General features: G+C 45.0%; 1 protein-coding gene across 14 annotated transcripts in view; it reads right to left on the bottom strand.

Annotated features, from left to right (window-relative positions):
* Positions 1–23,709, bottom strand: part of M1AP (meiosis 1 associated protein) — an 80,706-nt gene extending 56,997 nt beyond the window's left edge. For 2 of the 14 annotated variants that reach the window (XM_051836894.3, XM_051836897.3), the window contains exons 1-4: positions 22,991–23,409; positions 19,162–19,453; positions 10,437–10,622; positions 6,106–6,274 (exon numbers count right to left, since the gene is read on the bottom strand). In XM_051836894.3, the coding sequence (XP_051692854.3) occupies positions 6,106–6,274; positions 10,437–10,622; positions 19,162–19,407 (601 nt within the window). In that variant the 5' untranslated portion in view covers positions 19,408–19,453; positions 22,991–23,409. The other 12 variants (XM_089326237.1, XM_089326235.1, XM_089326241.1 and 9 more) reach the window with 12 other exon arrangements.
* Between the last annotated feature and the right edge of the window lie 300 nt (positions 23,710–24,009).

Genomic DNA, 24,009 nt, shown 5'->3' with positions numbered 1-24,009 from the left:
GAAGAGACCACCTGTCAGCTGAGCGTAGCTGTAAAAGATGGTCTGACCGTCGAAACTCTAACAGAGGGCCGCAAAGGGCTGCAAAGGTGCAAAAGCTGGTATAGAGCAAGACGGATATTGGTTGCCCGGAGATGACAGAAAATGACACACAGAGAAGCTAAGCATTCTGCCCCAGATTGCTCAGCCGCCTACAGTATGCAGCCCTTCTCCCAGACCGCAACCCCAAATAAGGACTGGGAAACAGATCATACTGCTTGCTGAACTCATTATTTAGTGTTGGTTAACTTTATGGGTATAAAGTACACTGAAAGTATATCATTGTAAAAATTAAGATATTTAACATTTTCATTTTTCCATATTTGTCCCCTTGAATGGATCTTCATCAGCATGTATGTTTTGTATTTCCCTGAAGCTGAAAAATTTCCTGAATAAAGAGAAAAAAAAACCCACAAGGCTAAGGCTGGTGATTCTCTCTCCCCTGTCAGAACAATGCCAGGAACTTTATGACGCTGGTGACAGAACTTGACAGGAACCACACCTTTAGTTAACCAAACCCCTACCAAATTATGAGAGGAGGGGAGAAAGAGTCAAGCTATCCATGTGAGATCAAACAGAGATCAATCATGTAAAAACAGTAGGCACATCCATAAGTGCAAAACTTTGGAAGAGGCCAATATGGTCAGAAGAGCTGTAGGAAGGCAAATCATAACTTGAATACATTAAAAACAGTTAAAAAAAAAACCAAAACTTTGGGGCTGGTGTCATGGTGTATAGGATGCAGTGCCAGCATCCCATATGGATGCCAGTGCGAGTCCTGGCTGCTCCACTTCTGATCCAGCTCCCTGCTAAGGTGCCTGGGAAAACAGTAGAAGGTGGCCCAAGTGCTTAGACCCCTGCACCCACGTTGGAGATCTGGAAGAAACTCCTGACTCCTGGCTTTGACCTGGCCTAGCCCTAGCCATAGTTGCCATTTGAAGAATGAACTGGAGGATGGAAGATCTATTTCTTCCTCTCTCTCTCTCTCTCTCTCTCTCTCTCTCTCTCTAACTCTTTCAAATAAGTAGATCTAAACAAAACAAAACCCACAAAAAACCTTTCAGAGGAGCCAGCATTGTGGTGTAACAATGACTTTCAAATAGATTTTAAAAAAACTTAAAAAAAATCTCTTAGACTCCATAATTTGGAAATCTCTACTTGACTTCCTGATAAAAATCTTTTCATGGGGCCGGTGCTGTGGCATAGCAGGTAAAACTGCTGACTCCTCCAGTGCTGGCATCTCATATGGGCGCTGCTTCAAGTCCTGGCTGCTCTACTTCTAATCCAGTTCTCTGCTATGGCCTGGGAAAGCAGTAGAAGATGGCCCAAGACCTTCCGTGCACCCACGTGGGAGACCCAGAAGAAGCTCCTGGCTCCTGGCCTTGGATCGGCACAGCTCCAGCTGTTGCAGCCAATTGGGGAGTGAACCAGTAGATGGAAGACCTCTCTCTCTCTCTGCCTCTCCTTCTCTCTGTGTAACACTGATTTTCAAATAAATAAATGAATCTAAAAAATCTTTTCATAAATTTCCACTGTCTTAGAACAAACTCAAATGTTTTCGCATAGCATATATGGGCCCTTCTCATTTAACCCTTGTCTACCTTCACAGTCTTGCTTATGCCTCTGCCCAGCAGGCTGTGGTCCTAGGATCTTATCTCGCTTTCTCAGTTCTCTGGGTCAACTTTTTGAGTGGCCCTTTGGCTCTGCATCTGCTTGGCTAATTCCTACTTGTCTCTATGACTCACTCTGAATAGTTTTTCTAGGAAATGTAAACTTATGAGTGATTTAGATTTACTTATTTGTGCTTATCTGCATTTTCCAAATAATGAACACTTAAAAATGTTTATTCTTTTAAATTTATTTGAAGGCAGAGTGACAGAGATATAAAGAGAGGTGGATGGTTCTTCCATCTTCTGGTTCCCTCCTAAATGCCCATAAATATGTTGGGCCAGGCTGAAACCAGGAGCCAGGGACTCCATCCAGATCTCCCACATGGGAATCAGGGACCCAAGTATCTGAGCCATCATCCTCTGCCTCCTAGAGTGTGCAACAGCAAGAAGTTGGATTGGAAGCAGAGGTGGGACTCCATCCTAGGTACTCTATAAAATGGGTGTCCCAAGTGGTGGCTTAACCTGCTGTAACACAACACCTGAACCCTTACCTGCATTTTAAATCTGCTTATAATACATATGAATAATTTTTAGGATGTTAATATCAAGGAAAAGGTCATTTAAGTAAACAGAGCACATGCAACAAGGACAACTATGTAGGATCATTCCATCCCTTCCCTCCAAAGTAATCCCAGAGGGTAATTCAAGAATAAAAGTCTCATTTCAAAAACAGATTTTTAGGGCTGGTGTTTTGGTGCTGCAGATTAAGCTGTCACTTGTGACACTGGCGTCCCATACAAAGTTCCCATTCCTGTCCCAGCTATTTTGCTTTCGATTCAGCCCCTGCCACACCATGGGAGCCTAGGATGTAGGAGTTCCAGGGCTCCTGGCTTCAGTCTCCCCAGTCCTGGCTGTTGTGGCCATTTAGGGAGCGAACCAGTGAGTGGAAGATTTCTCTCCTCTCTCTCTCTCTATCACTCTACCTTTCAAATAAATAAATAAATCAGCCTTTAAAAAAAATGAAGAGAAAAACAAATTTATCCCACACTGGACTAGCAAAGTTAAACACATAAGGATAAGTCCTAGTAGGGAAATATCATTTACTATTGGTGTAAATGTAAACTGTCATGATCTTTAATGGAGAGTCATGTCATTAATGATCAAAAATGCATTTTTTTATTCTGTAGTAACTTCTAGGAATTTAGTCCACAGAAAGTACTTGCATAAGTACACAAGTATATACACAAATCAGGACAGCTACATAATTTTTAGATCCAGAGCAAAATGAAAATGCAGACTCCCTAGTTCAAAAAGCAGGAGAAAAAGGTCATTAAAAATAGTAACATAAAATTTTTTTCTTTCTCTTGTGTTCTCTTTCTTGAGCTGTCATGGTGGAGTTTTGCTTTGTTTTTCTTTGTTTTTAATATTTATTCATTTATTTGAAAGTCAGAGTTACACACAGAGAGAAGGAGAGGCAGAGAGAGAAAGAGGGGGGGGGTGTCTTTCATACACCGGTTCTCTCCCCATCTGGCTGCAATGGCCAGAGCTGCGCCAATCCGAAGCCAGGAGCCAGGAGCCAGGAGCTTCCTCTGGGTCTCCCATGCAGGTGCAGGGGCCCAAGCATTTGGGCCATCTTCTACTGCTTTTCTAGGCCATAGCAGAGAGCTGGATTGGAAGTGGAGCAGCTGGGTCTCAAACTGGCACCCATATGGGATGCTGGCACTGCAGGCAGAGGTCTTACCTACTACACCACAGTGCTGGCCCTGCTTTGTTTTTCTAAAAAAATGTGACAGGGCCAGTGTTGTAGCTCACTGGGGTAAGCTGCTGCTTGTGGTGCATCCCATATCTGAGTGCTTGTTAGAGTTCTGGCTGCTTTGCTTCTGACCCAGCTTCTTGCTAACATGTCTTGGAAGTCAGTGGAGAATGGGTCCAAAACTTGAGCCCCTGCCACCTATGTGGGAGTCTTGGATGGAATCCCTGGCTTCTATCTGCCGCCCAGACCTGGCTGTTGCAGCCATTTGGGGAATGAATTAGCAGATGGAGGCTCTCTCTGTCTTTCCCTCTCTCTCTATTACTCTGCCTTTCAAATAAATGTATCATAAAATTAAAAAAAGTAAACCCCTGGCACATGCTCTAGTTCCATCAAACTTTACTTACAAAGCAAATAAAAAATAAAAATCAGGGTCAGTGTTGTTCTGTAGCAGGTAAAGCCGCTGCTTGCATGGTGGTTCATATCCTGGCTGCTCCACTTCTGATCCAGCTCCCTGATAATAGCCTGGGAAAAGCAGTAGAAGATGGCCCAAGTGTCTGGACCATGACATTCACTTGGGAGACCTGGAGGAAGCTCCTGGATCCTGGGTTCCGCCTGGCCCAGCCCTGAATGTTGCAACCATCTGGGGAGTGAACCAGTAGATGGAAGATTTCTGTCTCTCTCTCTGTAACTTTTTTTTTTTTTTTTTGACAGGCAGAGTGGACAGTGAGAGAGAGAGAGAGACAGAGAGAAAGGTCTTCCTTTTGCCATTGGTTCACCCTCCAATGGCCACCGTGGCCAGCGCGCTGCGGCCGGCGCACCGCGCTGATCCGATGGCAGAAGCCAGGTAGTTATCCTGGTCTCCCATGGGGTGCAGGGCCCAAGCACCTGGGCCATCCTCCACTGTACTCCCTGGCCACAGCAGAGAGCTGGCCTGGAAGAGGGGCAACCGGGACAGAATCCGGCGCCCCGACAGGGACTAGAACCTGGTGTGCCGGCACTGCAAGGTGGAGGATTAGCCTAGTGAGCCGCAGCACCAGCCTGTAACTCTTTCAAATAAATAAATAAATCTTTAAAAACAAAAAAATTAAAAATTACTGGGTCTGGCGTTGTGATTTAGGGGGTTAGGTCACTGATTACTATGTTGGCATCTCATATAGAAGAACTGGTTGGAGTCCCAGCTGCTCTGCTTCTGATCCAGCTCCCTGCTAATGTTCCTGGGGAAGCAGCAGAAGATTGGCCCAAGTACCTGGGTCCCTGCCACCCCTGTGGGAGACATGGACAGAGTTTCTGGATCCTGGCTTTGGCCTGGCCCAACATGGTCTGTTGTGGCCATTTGGGGAATGAACCAGCAGATGGAAGATTTCTCCGTCTTTCCCCCTCCCTTTTCTCACTCTGCCTTTCAAATAAATAAATTAATCTTTAAGAGAAAAAGATACAGTCATTAAGAATTTTAATGGAAGAGCATCCAACCCAAGAATGGGGCCTTTCTGTCTGCAGAACTCTTTGTGAGTGCACTTGTCTTTGTTCCATGATCCCAGTCCTGCATGTGCCTATTCATATAGCAGTGGTTATAACAGCAACATGTAATAAGCCAAATTTCTTTCATAATAAGTGGTTAGATAAACTGTAGTGTAACCACATAATAAAAAATCATGTAGTCATTAAAAAATGAGATGGAGTCAGGTGTTTGACCCATGGTAACACAATGGTCACGACGGCAGCATGCCACAGTGGAGTGTCTGGGTTTGATACCCTGATCTGCTCCTGATTCCAGCTTCCTGCTAATGTGAACTAAGGGGGGTGGTGGTTATGGCTCAAGTAACTGGCTTTTTGTTGGACTGAGACATAGACTGAGTTCCTGGCTTCCTGCTTTAGCCTGGCCCAGCCTAAGGATGCTGTGGGCATTTGAGGATTGAACTAGCAGATAGGAACTCAGGATATATCTTTCTCTCTCCAAATAAAATTAAACAAACTTTTAAAAATTGAGATAGATTGGGGTTGGCACTGTGGTGTAGTGGGTAAAGCCACCACCTGCAGTGCCAGCATCCCATATGGGCGTCAGTTCAAGTCCTGGCTGCTCCATTTCTGATTCAGCTCCCTGCTAATGCTCCTAGGAAAGCACTGGAAGATGGTCCAAGTCCTTGGGCCTCTCCACCCATGTGGGAGACCCAGAAGAAGCTCCTGGCTTTGGACTGGCCCATTTGGGGAGTGAACTAGCGGATGGAATATATCTCTATCTCCTTCTTTCTCTCTGCCTTTGCCTCTCTGTAACTTTGCCTTTCAAATATATAATATATCTTTTTAAAAATTAGATAGATCTATAAATACTGATACAGCTATATAGTACACATGGACAAAGAAGGTTACAGAACATTATGTATAATATGATTCCATTAAAATATTAAGTATATGTGTATGTGTGCATGTATGTATATATAAAGGAATATTGGGAGAGGCATCACAAACTCTTAAAATTGATTAGGCATTTTATAATATTTCAGTTTTTACTAGTAGGATACATCCTTCCGAATTAAAATAATAAACACTTTAACATCTAGAAAGATCTGTCTGAACTGCAGTGAAATTTGCTGGCTTCATTTAGCATTTAAAAACATAAAAAGACCATGCAAAATTATGTTCCTAACCTGTAAAATGGCTGCTCATTAAAAATATTACCATTGTTTTCACTCAAAGAACAATTCTTACCATCACTGCCGGACTCTTCAACAGGAGATGCTGAGTCCATATGCTGGAGGATTTCCTTTGTAACCTCGACAACCTGAAGTCTTCTGACCCTGACCAGGTCTGTATCTTTCAATCCTTCTTCTAGTTGTTTGACCACTTCTTTTCCAGGATGGGAAGTCAGAACAGTAATCTGGAAATAAACCCAAGAATCAAGCCTGCTGTACAGAGTGAGGAATGCTAATGTTTTACACTGGCAGAATGACCACAGCAGATTGAACCTAGTGGATTAGGCCTCTGGACTTTGAACTTCACAAGGGTTTCTCAGCACATGCCACTGCCCGCCCAACAATAGCCCAGTGGTCATGGCTATTGTGTTTAGTGCCAAGAGAAGGCTTAATGGTAACTTAAAAACCAAACTTCGTTTGGCAGATTCTGATAGAATGGGTCACATAGAACCTTTCCAATCAGGCTGAGCTGATCCCAGAAAGTGATAAGTGAGAAGCCAAACTTTTAATTTAGTTTTTTACAGATTGCTTGAGGGCCCAGCACTGTGTGTTAAGCTGCCGCTTGCAATGTAGGCATCCTATATTAAAGTACCAGCTAAGTCCCAACCCTCTGCTTCCAATGCAGCTCCCTGCTAACCTGCTTGGGAAGCAGCAGATGATGGCACAAGACCTTGAGTTCCTGCCACTCACGCAGAAGACTCAAAAGGAGTTCCTGGCTCCTGACTTCAGCTTGGCCCAGCCCTGACTGTTGTCATTTGGGTAGTGAACCAGCAGACAGAAGACCACTCTCTGTGACTCTGCCTTTCAAATATATATGGGACACAAACCAGTGCCCATATGGGATGATGGTGTCACAGCCAAGGCTTAGCCCACTATGGCACAGTGCAAACCCCTCAGGCCGATTTCTTGAATGGTCTTTGAGGAGACATTGGATGTAATTGCTCTCTTTGCTCCTCTGTAAGTAAAGTGTTCTTTTCCTCTGATTTCCTTTGGAATTTTTTTCTTTGTCTTTGCTTTACTGTGGTTTGAAAATAGTATGCCTAAGTAGAGATTTTTGGGCATTTACACTGCTTGGTGTTCTCTGAGCTCCCTTGATCTGTGGTTTGGGGTCTGACCTTAATTTAAGAAATTCTCATTTTGTTTCATATATTTCTTCTGTTTCTCTCTTTCTTCTTCTTCTGGTATTCCTGTTATGCTTATGTTATATCTTTTGTCATAGCCCCATAGTTCTTGGGTATTCTGTTCTATTTTTCACCCCTGGACTCATTATCTTTGCTTTTCAGTTTGAAAGTTTGTGCTGATAAATCTTCAAGCACACAGATTGTCACCTCAGTCATGACAAGTCTGTTAACAAGCCCATTCTCTATTTTTGTTGTCTAGCATTTCCTCTTGGTTCTTTTTTAGGAGTTCCTTCTCTGCTGGCATGGCCCATCTGTTCTTTCACACAGTCTACTTTATCCATTAGAGTCCCTAGCATACTAGCTATTGTCTGATGTTCTGGAGTCTGATAATTCCAACATCCCTGCCGTGTCTAGTTTAGATGCTTTCTGTCTCTCTCCAAATGCCTTTGGTGCCTTGTAATTTTTTTTTCTTGTTAGTTAGACATGATGTACCAGGCAAAAGAAATAATTATAAATAAGCTTTAGAAGGGTAGTGAGGTGTGGGGAAAGGGAAGCATTCCATGGTCCTATGATCAGGTCTCAGTCTTTTAGTGAACTCTAAATTCAGCCTCTGGTCTGAATTTCACAAGTGTCCCTCAGGTTCCCTCCCACGTGCCCCTAACTGCTTGGGTGGGAAAGGATGGATCTTGTGAGCTACAACTGGGTATTTCCCTTTGCTCAGAGAAGTTAGGCTCTTAAAAAAAAGATATATTTATTTATTTGAAAGGCAGAATAACAGAGAGAGACAGAGACAAAGAGGAAGAGCGAAAGAACCAGAGAGAGCGAGCAAGCGAAAGAGAGAGAGAGAGAATCTTCTATCTGCTGGTTTACTCCCCAAGTGCCTGCATAAGCTAAAGATAGGCCAGGCCAAAGCCAGGAGCCAGGAACTCCATCTGGGTCTTGAACTTGGGTGGCAGGATCCCAGGTACTTGGGCCATCAACTTCTGTCTCTCAGGCATATCAGCAGGAAGGCTGGATGGGAAGCCCAGAGAAGCTGAAACCTAAATCAGGCACCCTGATATGGGATGTGGGTCATTTAACTTGCTGCAGCACAACGCCCACCTCAGCTAGGGTCTTATATAAATTCAAAAGGTTAGGCTCCATCGAACTAATTTTTTCTGAATCAAACTTTTTTTTTAAAGATTTATTTATTTGAAAGGCAGAGTTATAGATAGAGGCAGAGGCAGAGAGAGAGGGAGAGAGAGAGAGAAAGAGAGAGAGGTTGTCTATCTACTGATTCACTCCCCAGATGGCTGCAATGGCCGGAGCTGGGCTGATCCAAAGCCAGGAACCAGGAGCTTCTTATTTCCACATGGTCTCTCGTGCATGGAGGACTTGGGCCATCTTCCACTACTTTCCCAGGCCATGGCAGAGAGCTGGATCGGAAGTAGAGCAGCTGGGACTTGAACCGGCACCCATATGGGATGCTGGCATTGCAGGCGGTGGCTTTACCCACCAAGCCACAGTGCTGGTCGCTCAAACTTGTTAAAAACAGAATACTCTGGCATATTTCAAAATGGCTCCCTTCCTCTCCCCCCTAAGAAGTATGAGGGAATCCCCCCTGATATTTACTGTGAGGACCTGGTTGAACTCCCTCAGGTAAACCCACGGAAGTATGTGGGCCCCAGGACTGGGTACCTTGGAGTTTCAGCTCTCAGACATGTCTACATCAAGCCTGCAGCTTTCATTCATTACAGTTCAGCACTAGTTCCTGTGGAGGTTTCTGCTTCAGTATGTTGTGATTTTCTGTGTCTGCCTGTCTCCAACTTTGGAGGCAGTCACTTGTCCTGATCTCACTTCTCTTAGGAATCTAAAAAGAGGCAGGTACTGCGGCTCACTAGGCCAATCCTCCACCTGTGGTGCCGGTACTCCGGGTTCTAGTCCCGGTCAGGGCGCCGGTTCTGCCCCGCTTACTCCTCTTCCAATCCAGCTCTCTGCTGTGGCCCGGGAGTGCAGTGGAGGATGGCCCAAGTGCTTGGGCCCTGCACCTGCATGGGAGACCAGGAAGCAGCACCTGGTTCCTGGCTTTGGATTGGAGCAGCACGCTGTCCGTAGCGGCCATTTGGGGGGTGAACCAACAGAAGGAAGACCTTTCTCTCTGTCTCTCTCTCTCTAACTCTGCCTGTCCAAAAAGAAAAAAAAAAAAGAGTTGTTGATTTTTCAGTTTGTTCCACTCTTTACTCATTGTTAGGATGTAGTGGCAACTTCCAAGATCCTTTCATGTGAAACTGGGAAGTTCCATACGATCTTTTTAAACTCATTTTTAAGATTTATTTATTTGAAAGAGTTAGAAGGAAAAAGAGAGAAAGAGAGAGAGAGAGAGAGAGAGAGAGAGAGAGAATCTTTCATCTGCTGAATTACTCCCCAAATGGCTGCAACAGCCAGGGCTGGTCCAGGCTGAAGCCAGAATCCAGGAGCTTCTTCCAGATCTCTGATATGGGTGCAGGGACCCAAGCACTTGAGCCATCTTCTACTGCTTTCCCAGGTGCATTAGCAAGGAGCTGGGTTGGAAGTGGAGCAGCCAGGTATTAAACCAGCAGCCATATGGGATGGCAGCATCACAGGTGGCAGCTTTACCCACTATACCACAACACCAGCCCTAATTCATTTGTTTCATGACTAAGGTTACTAGAGACTGAAAGCATTTTAATTCATATTCACTCACGCACCCAAAGGAACATCCAGAATGGTATTGAGGGAGGGAGGAACAGAGAGAGAGAGAGATCTTCCAAGCTGGTTCACTCCCCAAATGGCCTCAATGGCTGAGGCTGGGCCACTCTTAAACCAGGAGCCTGGAACTCCATCCTTGTCACCCACATAGGTGGCAGGGGCCCAAGAACTTGGGCCATCTTTTGCTGCTTTCCTAGGTGCATTAGCAGGCAGGTGGATTGGAAGTGGAGCAGCTGGGACTTGGGACTCAGAACTGTTGCTCTGATACGGGATGCTGGTGTCACAGGTGGTGGCTTAACCCACTGCACCACAATGTTGGCCCCCATCTCTATTTTAGGAATTATACAAGTTATAGGGAAATGAGAAACATGTCCTTTCTCTGCAGGGGGCTGAAAGTCTAACCTTGAAAATTACATTCCATGTGTGTGAAACAGACCTATGTAAGGATGATAAACAGTGTAAAACCTCGATGGGCTGGATGGGAAGATGGCTTAGAGTCCTAACAGTCAACTCTCACCTCCAGGGAAGTGCAGGTCAGAGCTGCACTTTTCGTCAAATGTCTGCTGTGTTGTTTGAACTGCTGGAGCCCATCCTGCACTGCCAGCTGCAGAGATGCGTCTTGTGGTCTGAAACAACCTTCTCTTTGTAGCATGCGGAGCTCTGAGATGCAGGCCTGCAGCCTAGCAAAGTTCCCTTTCACCTGCTGCAGAGAAAGATGAACCAAAGAAACAAATCTTTAGTGACCCAGGTTTCAGATTAATCGGCAGCCTAAGAACTCCTCAGGAGTCCCTTCCCTTCTGGGAAATCTGTTTATTTGACCAGTATCTTCTCAATCCCTACTATGTTCCAGGCACTGCACTAAAATCTTTCCGTATAAGAGAGGAAGGAATCAGTGGATGAAAGACTTTTCTGCCTCTCAAATAAACAAACCTTTAAAACTAAAGACCCCACTTGTGATGCCTATAACCCATATTAGAGTGCCTGCCTGAGTTGGAGTCCTGGCTCCACTTCTGATTCCAGCATCCTGCTAAAACGCACCCTTGGAGGTAGGAGGTGATGGCCCAAGTAGTTGTGTCCCTGCCACCCCTCATGAAGACCTGGATCAAGTTCTCCACTCCTAGCCAAAGTGGGCATTTTGGAAGTGAATCAATGGTGGGAGCTTTGTCTCTCTCTTAAAGAAAATTAACCTTATGTGGTGAGAAATGGTATGTTTCCTTTTACTGTCATTTGTCTTTAGATTTTACACAGTGCTTTCTGTCAAGTATACATTTTCTATTTTTATATAGCTGACTATTGATATTTTTAGACTTTTGGCTATATTTAGAAAAGCCTTTCCTACTCTGATATTATTTTTCCCCCATGGTCTCTGCACTGATTTTATTTTATTTATTTATTTATTTTTTGACAGGCAGAGTGGACAGTGAGTGAGAGAGAGAGAGAGAGAAAGAGAAAGGTCTTCCTTTGCCGTTGGTTCACCCTCCAATGGCCGCCGCGGCCAGCACGCTGCAGCCGGCGCACTGCGCTAATCCGAAGCCAGGAGCCAGGTGCTTCTCCAGGTCTCCCATGGGGTACAGGGCCCAAGCACTTGGGCCATCCTCCACTGCACTCCCTGGCCACAGCAGAGAGCTGGCCTGGAAGAGGGGCAACCGGGACAGAATCTGGCGCCCTGAGTGGGACTAGAACCTGGTGTGCCGGTGCCGCAAGGCAGAGGATTAGCCTAGTGAGCCGCGGCGCCGTCCTGATTTTCTTTTTTTAAAGATTTATTTGTTTGTTTGAAAGTCAGAGTTACACAGAGAGAGGAGAGGGAGGGAGGGAGGAAGGGAGGGAGGGAGGAAGGTGGCGGGGGAGAGAGAGAGGTCTTCCATCTGATCGTTCACTCTCCAATTGGCCACAATGGCTGGAACTTCGCCGATCCAAAGCCAGGAGCTTCTTCTGGGTCTCCCATGTGAGTGCAGGGGCCCAAGGACTTGGGCCATCCTCCACTGCTTTCCTTGGCCATAGCAGAGAGCTGGATCAGAAGAGGAGCAGCCGGGACTTGAACCGGCACCCATATAGGATGCTGACACTTCAGGCCAGGGCATTAACTCAATGTGCCACAGCGCCTGCCCCTGCACTAATGCTCAATTTATTCCCTCTACAATACAAGCTCTGTGATAATGGATGGGATTTTTAAAAAGTATTTCTCTTTTCCAGCGAGCACAATGTTAAGCTTTCTCAGTAAAGTACAATGGAGGGACACTGCAGGAGATAGAGGCTCTTCTGTTGCCAGCAGCTGTACTATGGGTCAGCTGTGGGCTGTAGGGATGTCTAATGGTGTCCCACCCATGTGTCCAGCACTCAGTCTCTTGGCAACTTCACAGTCATAGTCTGGCCTACTAGTCACCTTCTTGCAGCCTTTTCAACATGCAAGACACCAAAGATCAAGTCTTCTGCCCATATCGATGGCCAACCCCCTCTGTTCACCTGTCGCTCCACTTCAGAGGTTTGTCTCCTACAGCCTTCCTTCCAACATGGAGAATGCACGTTCGAGGCAGCCTGCCTGCAATGCTTCTCTGCTTCTCTATTATTTCTGCCTGTGCACCCACCCACCAGCTTAGCTCACTCATCATGGGGGGCTGCTTCCTGCTTTCCAGGAACTATAGACCAACTTCAAACCAGTGACTGTGTCTGCCATGCAGTGGACTACAACTGTATCTTCTCTGATCAGATCTGAGTCCTAGCCTTGGAAAGGAGATCCACCTTTCAGGCTTGTGACAGGTTAATATTAAAGATATTCCACATCCTTGTTTGTGCCGTAAGCTCAAAAGCCTAGAGCCACAGGTGCTTGTTCTTCTTGTGGGTTTGACTCACCTACAGAGAAAAACAAGCTTGATTTTGAGCTATGGAACACGGATGGATGTGTGTTCCCCAAGGTCCCTAGCCAGTTCCTGGGAGGATGGACATCCTACCTAGTCACACAAGGACTTTTGGGTGAATGACACATTTGCCCAGAATAATTTTTAAGGAACCTTGGGAAGGAGACTTTGGAATCTCATCTGTGAAGAGGATGCTCTGCCTGGGACCTCCCAACTGGGACCCTGAAGAAGCTGCTGGGGGAGTCCTCAGCCGTGATACTTCAGGCGTTGGCATCTTTCCTTTGATTGGTGATACTCTAATCTTAACTATTTCTTTCTCTTTAATTGAAAATAAATTTCTCATTATTTTACCTCTGTGTTGACAGCGATTTGTTGTTGCCCATGGACTTGGCCCTGCCAAATTCTGTGGCAGCACCTTAAGGTACTTTTTTAATACCACAGCTTGTTCTTCCTTGGAATCTCCCCCTTAGCTTGAGGATATCATATAAATTCCCTTATATCTTACAATTAATCCATTACCACAGTTCAGTATGTTAAATTATTTTCAAATTCCTAATATAAACTTCCCTTGTTTAGAACATTGTGTAGTTTGTATCCTGATTGGACCCAGCCTGATACAATCTGTTCTAGAACTTGTGTAGTTTCATTTTTCACCTTTAAATTTTTGCTCTATCAGGAAATAATATATATTACATATTTTTCTTTTTTTCTATATTTGTTTTTCTTGTCATAATTAGGAAGTCTTGCCTTTCAGTTTTAGTGTTTATAATTCTGTTTATATAATTTCTTTAAGATATTCTTAGCAGTATCTAGTAACTCAGCACTATGAAAAATGACAAAATCATGTATTTCCTTGTTTTGCTCCTACCCTCCCCTTTCTGCATCACTCAATTACAGTTTATTATGTTATCTTTCTTGAAGTTTACTTTTCACTTTTTGTTGTTTAATATCTCTATTATCTGTCATCTTGAAGTAATTTCATTTGAATGTCAGCTATTAAGGGTGAGGAAATAAGTGTTACAGCTAAATTAGAGCACTCTGGGTCCTAATATCTCATTGGAGACAATATATAATTCAAAAACTTCTTTATTATCATGAATAAGTTAAAGAATTGGGAAGATCTTCACAGTAAGGGCATTCTTCTGAAACACTGCTTTGAGGGGAAATGAATCACTTTGGTGGGAATTATTTATATTAAGGACACCATGGATATAAAAGGAATTCTAATATTTTAATTATGAATCCTGTCATGATTCCTTAAAAATGTTCAGAATTATTTGATTATATTCAAAAATTAAATATGGGGAGATATATTGAGGTGTTCATCTTGGGTGCGAGTTCCCACATGTTACCTTTCTCCATTTATTTATATTTTGTGCTGTCTCTACAGATAGAAAATGTTGGATATTTATATAGATCACAGACAATGGACTTAAGGTCATGTATTTCCTTAATAAAGACTGCACTGTTCTACATGAGTACATAAGATAATAACATTTAGTCAAGCAATTTTCTTGAGTTTTTAACTAGAGTTGAACTTGTTAGAAGGAAATTTTGGCTTGCAATTTTTCCTGAGTTGCCAGTGAGGTATCTGACTTCTGATTAAAATCCTATGTGATTTTTTCAGGGCTGACCAACAACAAAAGCTTCAGTTTGCTGCCTTCCCCACACCAGACTTGGTGCACGGCCAGAGCACTGCAGTCTCCGAGGGGAGTTGCCTCAAGGACTCGGACCCCTGGCTGATTATATTCCTGGACTGTTTCCAGTCCCAGCCCAGGTACTCTTCAGAGGCTTTGCCAAGACTTCCTTTTTTTTTTTTTTTTAAAAAAAAGATTTATTTATTTTACTTGAAAGTCAGAGTTACACAGAGAGAGGAGATGCAGAAATAGAGAGAGAGAGAGAGAGAGAGAGAGAGAGACTGACTTCTATCCGATGTTTCACTCCCCAATTGGTCATAACAGAACTGCGCCGATCTGAAGCCAGGAGCCAGGAGCTTTTTCCGGTCTCCCACATGGGTGCAGGGGCCCAAGGACTTGGGCCATTTTCCACTGCTTTCCCAGGCCACAGCAGAGAGTTGGACAGGAAGTGTAGCAGCTGGGTCTTGAACTGCCGCCCATATGGGATGCTGGCACTTCAGGCCAGGGCATTAACCCGCTGCGCCACAGCACCAACCCCACCAAGACTTCTTTATGGCAGGAGGGAGAGAAGGGAGGGAGCCTTGAAGACAGTTTTCCCTACTCTAACTCAGTACATTTCCACTTCTACCCCTTCCTCCTTGCTCTCTCCCCCTACTCCAGTGTCCATAAAAACCATCAGAGCCCTTGGTTCTGAGTTCCACCAATAAGAAGACAACCTCCAGGTCTGCCCTAACGCATTTGACCCTCAACCAGTGGACAGTTCCATGGGGGAGCAGGCACTTTGCCATATTTAGACTCTTGCTTACAGTAAGTGATTAAAGGTTTAACTCCTTCTGTTTGGATTGTTGTTTTTCTATGATACCTGGCAGCTCAGCTGAGATCCTGACAAATCAGTGGTTTTGGTGATTAAGGGATCAAGGGATTCAACTAGAGCCACAGGTACTGAGGAGGGCTAGGTGGTGTGATATAGCCATTGTGAGGGAAAAGCAATCCTTTATCCTTGTTTGGAACATGGGCTTAGCCTATGCTGAATCTCTTCTGCTTGACCTTCCACAGCATTCTCTACTTTTCTCTTACCCTGTTTTGTGCTCTAGGAAGGTGATCGATAGGAACTGACACAGTGAGCTCCCTTACACTGCTGCTTTCAGCGGCAGCAGCAGTCGGAGGAATAGCTACGGAGGAGAGCGAGCTTGGGAATTTGCTCCCCTGGCTCCCATCTTATCATATTGCCATGGGATGGCTGTGGCCCTTTTCTGAAAGTTACAAAGATTCTCTGATTGGCCAAACTTTGGTTTCTGAACCTTGTCCTAGGCCCACCTGTGTACATAATTTTAAAATTTAGTTACAGCAAGAATCCTGCTCAGTTTGGTAAAAATTACTCCCATGCTTTGTCAGCCTTGATATCTGAAAACTCGGGATATCCAAATTCAAAGTCCTCCGCCATGCCAGGTGGTATCTGATAATCCTGGCCTGTCTTTAGCCCGAGTCTCTCTTAACCCTGAGGCTTCCTCTTGGTAATTTTCCATCCTCTGATCCCCATCCTGTTCCTTGGCTATAAATTCCCACTTACCAATCCTGCATTTAGCATTGAGCTCAATCTCTTTTCCCCAATGCAAAACCCCACTGCATGGCTCCCAAACCCATGTCTGTGATGATCCTGAACAAAGTCTTTGTTACTGGGCTTTAACGAGCATCATTGCATGATTTTTAAAAAATGCACAGACCCTGTGAGGCAGCCCTCTCAGCTCTCTCCTCTTCAGCCCTGGGGCTGGTATGGCTACTGTGCCATTATTTGTTGGCTTTTCTTAAACACTGTCTACACCTATGTAAATATTCCCTTTCTACAGTTTTCTGAAAATTATTCAATTTGAGTATGCCATCTGTTTGTTGCTGGCAACTTGATTCACTTATACAGTAAGTAAGGAGGTAAGAGCTGAAACAATTTAAAAAGTTATAAGCTACAAGATAACATATGAATAAAAAACTACTTCAAATGTATATATCAGTAAACAAATATATATATACAATCATGTGCTGCATAACAGTAGTTTGGTCAATGATAGACTGCATATAAGGTGGTGTACCCATAAGATTTAACGGAGGGGCTGGTGCTGTGGCACAGTGGGGTAACGTCCTGGCCTGAAGTGCCGGCATCCCATTTGGGCACCAGTTCGAGACCTGTCTGCTCCACTTCCAATCCAGCTCTCTGCTATGGCCTGGGAAATTAGTAGAAGTTGGGCCCCTGCACCTGCATGGGAGACCCAGGAGAAGCTCCTGGCTCCTGGTTTTGGATCGGCACAGCTCTGGCTGTTGCGGCCAATTGGGGAATGAACCATCGGATGGAAGACCTCTCTCTCTCTGTCTCTCCTCTTTCTGTGTAACTCTGACTTTCAAATAAATAAATCTTTAAAAAAAAGATTTAATGAAGCTGAAAAATTCCTATCACCTAAAGATGTAGTAGCTATTGTAATGTTATAGCACAAGGTACTACTTGTGTTTGTGGTGATACTGGTATAAAAAAAACCTATGCTGCTGCCAGTCACAATAAAGTATCACAAGTGTAATTATGCATAATACACAACACTTGATAACAATAAACCACTAGGTTACTAATTTATGTGTTTGCTATACTACACTTTTAATCATTATTTTAGAATATACTCCTTTATGTATTAAAAAATGCTTTACTGGGGCCAGTGCTATGACATAGCAGGTAAAGCCACTGCCTACAGAGCTGGCATCCCATACGGGCTCCAGTTCAAGACCCAGCTGCTCCACTTCTGATCCAGCTCTCTGCTATGGCCTAGGAAAGCAGTAGAAGACCTGAAGATGTAGGGAAAACTGTGTTGTTATGCTTAGGTTCCAGAAAGAATGGAAAGCTATAAGGAAATGTGATTAAATGGGCTATGATCTAATAGTAATAGACTCTTCAGACTTTTGGCCCCTCTGTGTAGCATTTTCCTTCCTGGATATAGAGTATTTCTTTATGGTTAGCTCTTGCACAAAAGGTGGGGAAAGTTATAGTAATAGTAATATTTCTTTATTTTTTTTTTAAATTTTTTTGAAAGGCAGTGTTACAAAGAGGCAGAAGCAGAGGCAGGGATGTCTTCATCCATTGGTTTACTCCTCAAATGGCCACAACGACCAGAGCTGGGCTGATTCAAAGTCAGGAGTTTCTTTCAGGTCTCCCATGTGGGTGCAGGGGCCCAAGTACTTGGGCCATCTTCTACTGTTTTCCAGGCCATATCAGAGAGCTGGATCAGAAGTGGAGCAGCCGGCACTGCAGGCAGAGGCTTTACCTGCTACGCCACAGCCCTGGTCCCAGAATAGTAATTAATTTCTACGTTCTATGACTGTCTTTGAGGGAGAAAGACTAGCTTCTATGGGAAAGAATTCTGATTTTTATTACTTGCTTGGGTGGCCCAAAGGAGGGTAGGAAGGGAGAGCGAAGATTTCTGAGACCTCAGGTCTCTTTTAGTTCCAAGCACTCAGCAAACCAAAACACCACACCTTGGAGTATCACTTTTTGAGTCTCAAGAGTAGTCATATATTACATTTATAATTAAGCAACAGATTTATGAAAGTTCCCCCTTTGAAAATCTTAACAGGGTTTATACCCATTTACTATGACACCGTAGTAGCAAGGCTGCCTCAAAGGAGATGCATAGAACCTCTGGAGGTCTTTCTCATCCCTGTGGTTATGAACTCTATATAAGGTAAGAGTAAAGACCAGAATTTTAAGGAAAAAGGTTGCCCCAGCCCAGCCATTATCTTCTAAAACCCTAGGGAAGTCCCACCTCCACTTCTGATCCAGCTTTCTGCTAATGTCCATCCTGGGAGGCAGTGGGTGATGGCTCAAGTACTTGGGTCCCTGCCACCCATGTAGGAGACCCAGATGGAGTTCCAGCCACTTGGCTTCAGCTTGGCTCAGCCCTGGCTGTTGCAGGAATTTGGGGAGTGAGCTGGCAGATATAAGATCTCTGTCTGTTTCTCTGTCTTTCAAATCAATGAAAATAAATAAACTTTAAATAAATAAATAAAAACAGAGAAAAACCCTTATGGGGAGTTTCACCTGAGTCATATGTGGAATGTGGAAGAAATATTTTGCACAGTTAAGGCTGTCATTAAAAATTTTATTTATATGAAAGACAGAGAGAGAGAGAGGAGAGAGAGAAATGAGATTTTATTCATCTGCCAGTTTACTCCCCCAATGGGAGGTAGTGACTGAAGTTTTTGAGCCACGATCTCCTACCTCCCAGGGTGCACATTAGCAAAAATCTAGAATTAGAAGTAGAGCTGGGGTTTTAAATTAGGCACTCCAATATGGAATATGGGCATCCCAGGTGGTGTTCTAACAGCTGTGTCAAAGCCTGTCCCTATTAGGGCTTTCTGAGTAAAGAAAATTATAATTGAACAGGTAGAAAACTCTAAAGAGATTTAGAAACTTATTTCTTCATGTGTTTATATTTCAAACAGGGTGAAAGGAATTAGTGGTTATATTACAAAGAACTGTAAATGTCCAGGTTTCTTTCCCTCTCTCAGGGTGGAGGTGGACAAGGCACAGCCTATGTAAGTTCGCAGATTAATAATTCTGGGGTTTCTCTTTTGTAGTGCTCTCATGGTGTCACCTGTGGGCCACTGGGTGTGGGGAACAAGTGTAGTTATTGCTGTAGGTAAGATGAACTGTGCTCCTCTCCACAAATCTCACGTTTGCTTTCAGGATAAAATAAAGAGATATAGACACACTCACCACAAAAGGGAGGATGCACTCGTGCTGATTTCGTACTATGTATAAGCTGAACAGGGACATGCGGCTGGGGCCCATCAAGCTGCAGGCTAGAGAGAAAAAGTTCTGCAGAGCCTCACAGAGGGTGGGACAGATGTCAGCCCAGGACGGCAGAGCAATGTGCACAACGAGAAGTCGAGGAAGCGGCTCGTAAATCTGCATGGGAGTGGGAGCAGAGGGCCTTTTACCAGTAGCTCGTCCATGTTGCATGGCAGCCAGACCACAGGTGGAACTGCAGCCACTCCTTGGATATGCTCTACACAAAGCAAAGAGAAACCATTGGCTTTCATAGAAAGAATATCACACTCTGTTGAAACAAAGAACACAAGTTGAGGGAAATCAGATGGGGTACCAAACTTGTCAAGTCCATTCCGTGTTAACAGCTCCCACAGGATCTACATGAGCACCTATAATCCAGGCCTGAGAATGCTTAGAGATGCTGGAATGAATCAAACTCCAGTCTCGAAGTAAGCTACTGCTCTCACAAACTTTGCTGCTTTATTAGCATTTATTATGCTGTACCTAGGTCTCTCACATTTTATTGTGAGCTTAGTAAGGGAGGAGAAACTGTCTTCTTGATGTTATTCATCAGCACCTAGTACGATGTTTGTTTGGCATATAGTAGTCCTGAAAAATGAAAATATGAAATTTCCTCCTTTGTTAATTTTCTTTACTCATTCCCATCTCCTAGAGGATGTAACTTAATCTTTTTTCAAGACCTTCCATGACTTGATTTTCAGCCTCACTGGAAACTATTCTTCACCTCAATATTTTCATGAAATGACACAAAATACAGTATAGCATTCACTTCATATGCTGTTTTCTCTGCCTCCTACACCTTTGCCTTATTTATTCATTTACACTTATATCTAGGACTCAGATAAGGAAATGAGAATACATGAGAATAAAGCATCAACATGAGGAACGAGAAGAGAACATCATTACAAGTGCTCAAACATGGAAAGGATCAGAAGAGGATCTAATGAGGGGCTGGCACTGTGGTGTAGTGGGTAAAGTTGCCACCTGCAGAGCTGGCATCCCATATGGGTGCCGGTGGCTCCACTTCCTATTCAGCTCTCTGCTATGGCCTGCAAAAGCAGTAGAAGATGGCCCAAGTCCTTGGACCCCTGCACCTGCATGCAAGACCCGGAAGAAGCTCCAGGCACCTGGCTTCAGATCTGTCCAGCTCTGGCTATTGTAGCCATTTTGGGAGTGAACCAGAGGATGGAAGATCTCTCTCTCCACCTCTGCCTCTCTGTAACTCTGCTTTTCAAATAAACATATAAATCTTTAAAAAAAAAGGACAAAAAAGGACATTTTTCTAGAAAATCAATAATCCAAAGAGGGAATTGGCCAACAAAAATGGAAGTGAGGCAAAGAAAAAGTGATAATGCGGAAAGTAAAATCTGAGTAGAACATAAATGGAGTCATAGAAGCAACAGCTGACTGAGCATGCTGACACTGCCACCATTCGATAGATGCTTACTATGCAATTAGAGGGAATCAGTAAAGGCAAACATAAACAACATAAATGAGAAAAACAGTTGTGACAACAAGGATGAAGATGTTCCAGAAAAAATGTCATTTGCAAAAAACACTTTATTATTTAAAAAAAAAAGCTCTTGGAGATAGTTCACAAAATTGAAAGCACAAAGCATAAAATTTTGGAAACTGGTCCAAACTTGGAAAGTAGTATAACATTTCCTAGGCATGGAAAATATGCTTGCTCTATCATAAGTTATATCTTGGTGGGCGACACTGTGGCATAGGGGGTTAAGACACTGCCTACAGCGCTGGCATCCCAAATGGGTGCCAGTTCAAGTTCCAGCTGCTGCACTTCTGATTCAGTTCCCCTGCTAATGCACCTGGGAAAGCATCAGAAGATGGCCCAAATACTTGGGCCCTGCACCCACATAGGAGACCCAGAAGAACTCCTGGCTGCTGGCTTATCCTGGCCCAGTTCCATCTGTTGTGGCCATTTGGGGAGTGAACCAGCTGATGGAAGGTCTGTCTCTCCCTCTCTCTCTAATTCTACCTCTCAAAGAAATAAATAAAATCTTAAAAAAAAAAAAAACAACAACGTAGTTCTAGAAGTAAAACGCTTCAAACGCCAGTATTTCTAATGTTTTAAATACAGTAGCAGAAATACATATTAGTCTTACTGTTTTACATTTTCCTGTATACTTAAAACAATAAAGCCAGTGCTGTGGCACAGTGAGTTAAAGCCCTGGCCTGCAATGCCAGCATCCCCTGTGTAATGCTGGTTCGACTCCTGGTTGGTCCACTTCTGATCCAGCTCCTTGCTAATGCGCCTGGGAAAACAGAGGATAGCCTAAATCCTTGGGCCCCTGCATCTACATGGGAGACCAGAAATAAGCTCTTGGCTCCTGGCTTCAGATCTCAGATTGGTACAGCTCCAGTTGTTGCAGTCATTTGGGGAGTGAACCAGCAGATGGAAGACCTCTCTTTCTGTCTCTACTTCTCTCTGTGACTCTTGCAAACAAACAAATAAAAAAAAAAAAAAAGACCTTTCTCTCTGTCTCTCTCTCACTGTCTAACTGCCTGTCAAAAAAAAAAAAAAAAAAAGTTAAAAACCAGCTTAATAAGAGAGCTCTTGGTGTTCTGGCAATAATTTTTAGGAGTCACAGAACAACTACAATTTTCACCACTGATTGTTAAGATCTCAGAACAGTTTTAGCTTGCATTTTCAAATCCCAAGCCAATGTCAACTGGAATACTGTCCTCTAAAAGCGGTGAGCAGCCACCCTCTTCCCTAGCTCCCCACACCTGGTCAGTTCATGCATCGCATGTGTGGGTCTGCCACTTAAACAGGAACCAGCTTTAGCACTGACTCTCCGTTTTTACTCACCCCCCTGCTTAACGGTAGCCCCTTGTAAACTGGTTAAACCTGGAACAGCCCTGAACCACCAAAGACCAATGACTTCCAATTACACCTGGAACAAAATCCAAACTCCTACCCTGGCCCCCGAGTTTGGCCTGTGTCCAACTCTCCGTCCCTGGGGTCAGGCCATTCCCTGACAAGCGCACCCCAAACAAGCTCTTGCTGTGACTCCCTCTGTTGGACGTTCTTTTCCCTACTGGCCCTCAGGGTCCCCGAGGCGCAAATTCGGGCCCCATTAGGCGTCCTCGTTAACAAGGAGGAGGAGCAAGGACTAGCGCTTACAGACCGAGGGTGCCTCGGCCTGCAATAAATGAGTCCCGCCGCTGGCAAGTCCCTTAAACATTTCGTAGTTCGCCTTCGCGGGCCCCTCCTTGCATTAAAAACATTATAATAAATTAATACACGTTTGTGGGTTCTAAAATTTTCATTTTTTTTCCTTATATGAGAAAAAATTAAAACATTTACTTCAACTTTCCGGGTTCACTGGTTTCCTCTGACTTCAAAGGAGATGAAATTATTTTACTGGGCACCCCCGCCCCCCGCCCCGCTCTGTCTCTTGGGCCCCGGCCTCGCGCCCACCGTGCCCGGAGTTTGCGAGGGCGCCCTCAGGCGCGGGGTGCGACGGGGGAGGCGGCCCAGCTCCTGGCTCTCAGGAACGTGTGCGGAGGGCTGACCCGACCCAAGCGTCCGGGGCTTGAGCCTCAGGGCGTCTGTCCCGCGGGGCCCCGACCTGCGCCACCGTCACCTGCCCGGGGAGGTCGGAAGCTCGCTCGGCCCGCGCCCAGCCTGCGAGGCGCTGCCGGCCGCTCGCTCCGGCTGCGCTCCCTCCCCGCCCGGAGGCGTGAGGAAACGCGGAGGAGCCCAGCTCCGAGAGGGCAGAGAGCCCATTACCTGGTCCTCCTGGCTCTCGGCGAGCACCGGCGCGGCCGAAGACGCCCCCCTCAGGCCCTCCGCGGCGGGGCAGGGCTGCTCTCGGCTGGCGCCGCGGGGCTGACGGCCGCCTCAGAGCTCAGGTCGGGCTGCGCCTCAGCGCCGGGACTCCCAAGTCCGCAGACGCCCTGCCAACAGTCCTGCGTAAGCCCCTGAGTAGAGTCTCACATCTCTGTTGCAAATTTTGCACTCAATCTGACGCTCCTTCCTCAGCTACCCTGCACTCCTCACAAGACATTCACCATTACCGAATGGTGGTGTTCTTGGTCTTAACTTTCTCCTGCATCACTCATTCACGCATTCAGCCTGCCGCCCTTTCACTCAGTAGACGTTTGTGGTTAGCGCACTATGTGCCAGGCCCTGTGCTAGGGTCGGGGTGCAGTGGGTACACGATGATCCCTACCGTTGCAGAACTTGGCGTTTAGCCCACTCCCAGTTCTTTAAAAACTCCTGCGTTCCAAGAGGGTTGGTTCGCCTCTACTCATTCTCATTTACTTGAGGTTAATTGATTCCCATAGTCCCTTTGACAAGCTCTAGAGGGGGATCAGAACGTCGTATTCGTATCAGCCGCTTGGTCGGGGTATTTAAGTCTATCTGGCTGCATAGAAATTCTCATCTGAGTTAGCCCACAGGAGAGGAAAGATAACATTGAGCGGCACACCAGAGCCGGACAAGCTGTTTCTTCCGTTCCCCTCTTTATTTATTCTTTGTCCCCTTCTGCGCTGGCGGAGTTGCAGGTTGCAGTGCTGCTATGAGTGATTTAGGACCCTTTAGATGTTTCAGTAGGAAAAGTCGCCTGTGTGCTAGTCCCACTAAGCCATTTTGCTGCCTTCAACTGCTCCTCAGGATAAAAATGGAGCTATTTAACCAAACGGTGTTTTAAATTTGAGAGTTAGAGACACGCAGAGTTCTCTTTTGCTGGTTCACTCCTCAAATACCCACAATGGCTATGGCCGGGCTGGGCAAAAGCTGAGAACCAG

The sequence above is a fragment of the Oryctolagus cuniculus genome, chromosome 2, assembly GCF_051225735.1.
Source record: "Oryctolagus cuniculus isolate XC-2025 breed Fujian yellow rabbit chromosome 2, ASM5122573v1, whole genome shotgun sequence".
NCBI lineage: Eukaryota > Metazoa > Chordata > Mammalia > Lagomorpha > Leporidae > Oryctolagus > Oryctolagus cuniculus.
The sequence above is the reverse complement of the archived record's forward strand: the minus strand, read 5'-3'. Positions and strand labels throughout refer to the sequence as shown.